Consider the following 3605-nt stretch of genomic DNA (forward strand, 5'->3'; position numbering starts at 1 on the left):
TTTTAACAATAGCAGTCATAAATGACATCATAGTATGAAATTCGCCAAGTCTTACTACAAATCTATTCAAAAACTCAGGTTCCTTCCACCGAACCATTTGAATTTTTGAATACACAGCCTCATCACAGACAATTACTCCATACTTCAAATTTAGTTTGTTTATAATATCAACACCTCTACGTAATATTGCTGATATCGTTGCAATATCAGTAACAGGAGCATCAACAACTGGTAAATATCCAATGTACGAGACATGAGAGGCAGCTTTGTTTTGACCAATATTGAAAGCAGTCCAACTTGGAAAGGAATTTTCTTGAATTTGACTTTAGCATAATAGATAAGCCCTATCTTGGTCCTTGACTTTCTCTATTGATATAGATAAAATGACAAGATCAATGTTTATCTTTTCGATTAGCTTTTTAAGCTTGGGTGATTCTTTTTTCCCAATCTGATAACGTTATATGCTAGAAAGTGGTTCTTGAATAGATCGAGGTCGTTTTGAAACTGTTATCTAATAAAAAAAAGTGAAATGGTTTGAAGTGGGTTACGAAAAGAATGAAGTTTTTTTTATAGAAAATAGCTAAATCCAATATAGAAACATAAATGAATGAACACCTACTAATAAAAAGCATAAATGAATGAACACCTACTAAAAAAAACATAAATGAATGAACACCTACTAAAAAAAAAGAATTGTTAGCTATAAAACTATGTAGTTTTAACAAACAACATTAATGTTTCAAAAAAGATCATAAAGTTTCGAATTTTGATTTAGTATAATTGATATGCAGCGCTCCATGTGAGGGGGGAAGGGCAAGATGTCACAGCCACCTTTTTAAAAACTATAATCCATTCTTTTCTATATCTTTCTTAACATAGCAAAGATTAGACAAGAAAAATTGTATTTAAAAATTAGTGAAAACTGTCCCTTTATGTTTTCTCCTTACATTGCGCACTGTTTATACCTCTCTTTTTTCTTGGGTTGGTCCAATATTTAAAGGTTGAACAATGATTCCATTAGCCATATGAGTAGTTCCTTTCCCAGATCTTGTTTCCTCACCGAAATCGATGTTGTCCCAAACCAAAATTGACAGTGATGTGTCTTTAGTTTCTGATTAAAAATTTGATTTAGAAGACCAGAAATTTATTGTATAAACCCGATAACGCCTTGTTTTGATCACTTTATAATTAAAATTATTTTTCATCATAGATATTGTTTAATCTTACCTTGTGGTAAAACTACATCTTCCTTTAGATTGATAGATGCTAATGTTGTTTCATACCTCATTGTTGCCGAATATGATATACAATGACCGAAACCACTCAATATTTTTATCAACTCTTTTGATCCAGTTATCTGCCTTGTTGCCATTGTGACAATGCCACACATTTAGGTGTTTGTTTGTGCCCATTTGAACATATATAAATGCAATCTTGAAATAAAGATAAAACTTTTTTTTTAATGGTTTCCTCTATACATATGTAGGATTCAATTTTTGGTTCATCATCAATACCTAACAGCTAAACAAAAAAATTAAATAACCAGGTGGTACAATGTTCTCTATATTTTTAAATGAGAATTCAGAAGATAATGGAGGCCATGTTGAAAAGAAATCAGGAGTTGTATTTATTATATTTCGAAAATGCAAATACGGGACACTTTATAATTACTGGTACCAATATTTTCTTCACGATAAACGATTGAAACAAACAGACTAAACAACTTTGACATAAACATGATTTTATTCTTTTTAATTAATTTTTCTATTATTATTTCATTTGAAAATGTATGAAAAGATTTATTGTAATATTGAACTTTAGGCTGACCTTTGTGCTGATTTGCTAAACACTTTGTAAAACTTATGTAACACGTTTGATGATATCTAACTTCAAGAGCAACACAGTTCTTTCCGTTAATATGTATAAGTATATTTTCATCGAATTTATAATTGGATGCTTCTCTTAACCTCCCACAATCGAATATTTCTGATCTTGAGAGCGATTCAAGCGTTTGTTGTAGAGATACCTGAAACTAGCATTGAAAATTATTATTTCTAAACAGTTATTACCCTCTCAACAGTTATCATCAAAAAGTTACTCTAATGCAATTAAAGAAAAAAAAATTTGTTACATTGTAAAAATATAATTTTACTGTTAAACTGTTTGCAATACAAACAAAAAATTATTTTTTTAATTTTAATAATACTTATTTTTGCACCATTGACGTCAACCAAATCAAACAAATTAAAAAATAAAATAAAGACAGATTTTTGAGAAAAACTATGGTATAAAGTATGCATTAGCTATAGATTATTAAATAAAATTAGTTAATAATGTACAATTTTACCTTGTTATTATTCCATTTTTGTTTCTTTTGACATATTATGCATATATCTGGCCACAAATAATTACTCTCACCCAATTGTCTACACCGAAATTTTTTTCTTATTGGCTGAGCTTTGTCAGTGCTTGCATTTATAGATGTCGATTGTTGCATTTCATCATCTGTATTAGTTTTTTTACATTCTTTTAGCTCAGTTTGTTGGTGTTCATCCCAGTCAATTTTTTCTGTCTGCTTATTATTTTCTGCTCTTTCAAGTTTGAAAACATTACAAATACGTTCGTAGCATTTTGAATGGTAAAAATAACCCATGGCAAAGCTTTCCATTTCAATAATATCTGCAATTTCAATATAGAAATATCAGTTATTAGATGTGTCCAACGGGATAAAGCGATAATCAATGTTGGCCACCGGCCTACTAAATTGATCTGTAAATTTAACATTGATTTGGAACGAATTATTTCCGGCAATAACAGCTGGAGGTTTATCGTTGATAAAATTGTAATCACTAGTGGTGTCAAAGACTAAAGGATCTGTAGTGTTATTAGTACTAAAATATCGAGTAGTATGTCTCAAAAAACTGTAATCGTCACTATTGTAATAATCTGCAAAATTGTTAATGTTATAAGTAGAGGGTATATTTCCTTCACACCAAGAAACATAACTTCTCCAAACGTTTAATTGATCATCTTTTTTGGTCAAATCGTGTTCGGTAGTATCACCTGCTGAATTAACAAATGTTTTTCTGAAATTATAAAGAGTGACTTTTTTAATGATATTGCAAGCATTTCGACTGGCGCTAAACAATTTTTGTTTAAATGATCGCTTTCTTTTTTAGATGTAACGGAAAATATAATGCAGTGTGGTACAGGATCTGCTGTTTTTGTACTTCCTAAGTTGACTGTGACTTCTGTAACATTTTCTACATTGGTTACAACTTGTTCGTAATGAGCGATACGTAGTAAATTATAAGGGTCGTCTTTTTTACTGTTGATATATAAAGATCTTTCTAATGGTAAGCTGGGTTTGAGTCTATAATTATTAACATAAATCATAGGATTTTTAATAGCAACACCCACGTTTGTCATTTCAGCATCAGTGATAGGTCTTACCCATTCTAATAGTTGATTCATATCATTTTCAATATAAAATTCCAATTTAGTTTGTTTATTTTTTCCAAACTACTCTTTCATTTGAAAAACTTCACACAATAAATTCAAAGGTACTCTAAATTTATAACTATAATGGAGTCGTTCCATTGAGA

At 29.9% G+C, this 3605-nt stretch overlaps 1 protein-coding gene across 1 annotated transcript; it reads right to left on the reverse strand.

Annotated features, from left to right (window-relative positions):
- Positions 1–204: 204 nt before the first annotated feature.
- Positions 205–1510, reverse strand: LOC136080993 (uncharacterized). The gene is made up of 3 exons (XM_065798340.1): positions 1228–1510; positions 966–1111; positions 205–511 (listed from the first exon to the last, which is right to left on the reverse strand). The coding sequence occupies exons 1-3, from the start codon at positions 1388–1390 to the stop codon at positions 458–460; spliced, it is 363 nt and encodes a 120-aa protein (XP_065654412.1). The 5' UTR covers positions 1391–1510; the 3' UTR covers positions 205–457.
- Between the last annotated feature and the right edge of the window lie 2095 nt (positions 1511–3605).

This window comes from Hydra vulgaris, chromosome 06 (assembly GCF_038396675.1).
Source record: "Hydra vulgaris chromosome 06, alternate assembly HydraT2T_AEP".
Lineage (NCBI taxonomy): Eukaryota > Metazoa > Cnidaria > Hydrozoa > Anthoathecata > Hydridae > Hydra > Hydra vulgaris.

What these genes read in the sequence shown, in the direction of transcription:
- LOC136080993 (XM_065798340.1), bottom strand. Translation starts at nt 1,390, where the DNA reads ATGTGTGGCATTGTCACAATGGCAACAAGGCAGATAACTGGATCAAAA. An exon ending in AGATGTAGTTTTACCACAAG is followed by an intron (nt 1,112 to 1,227) that starts GTAAGATTAAAC and finishes ATTTTTAATCAG; the next exon opens with AAACTAAAGACACATCACTG. An exon ending in CAACCCAAGAAAAAAGAGAG is followed by an intron (nt 512 to 965) that starts GTATAAACAGTG and finishes TTTTTTTATTAG; the next exon opens with ATAACAGTTTCAAAACGACC.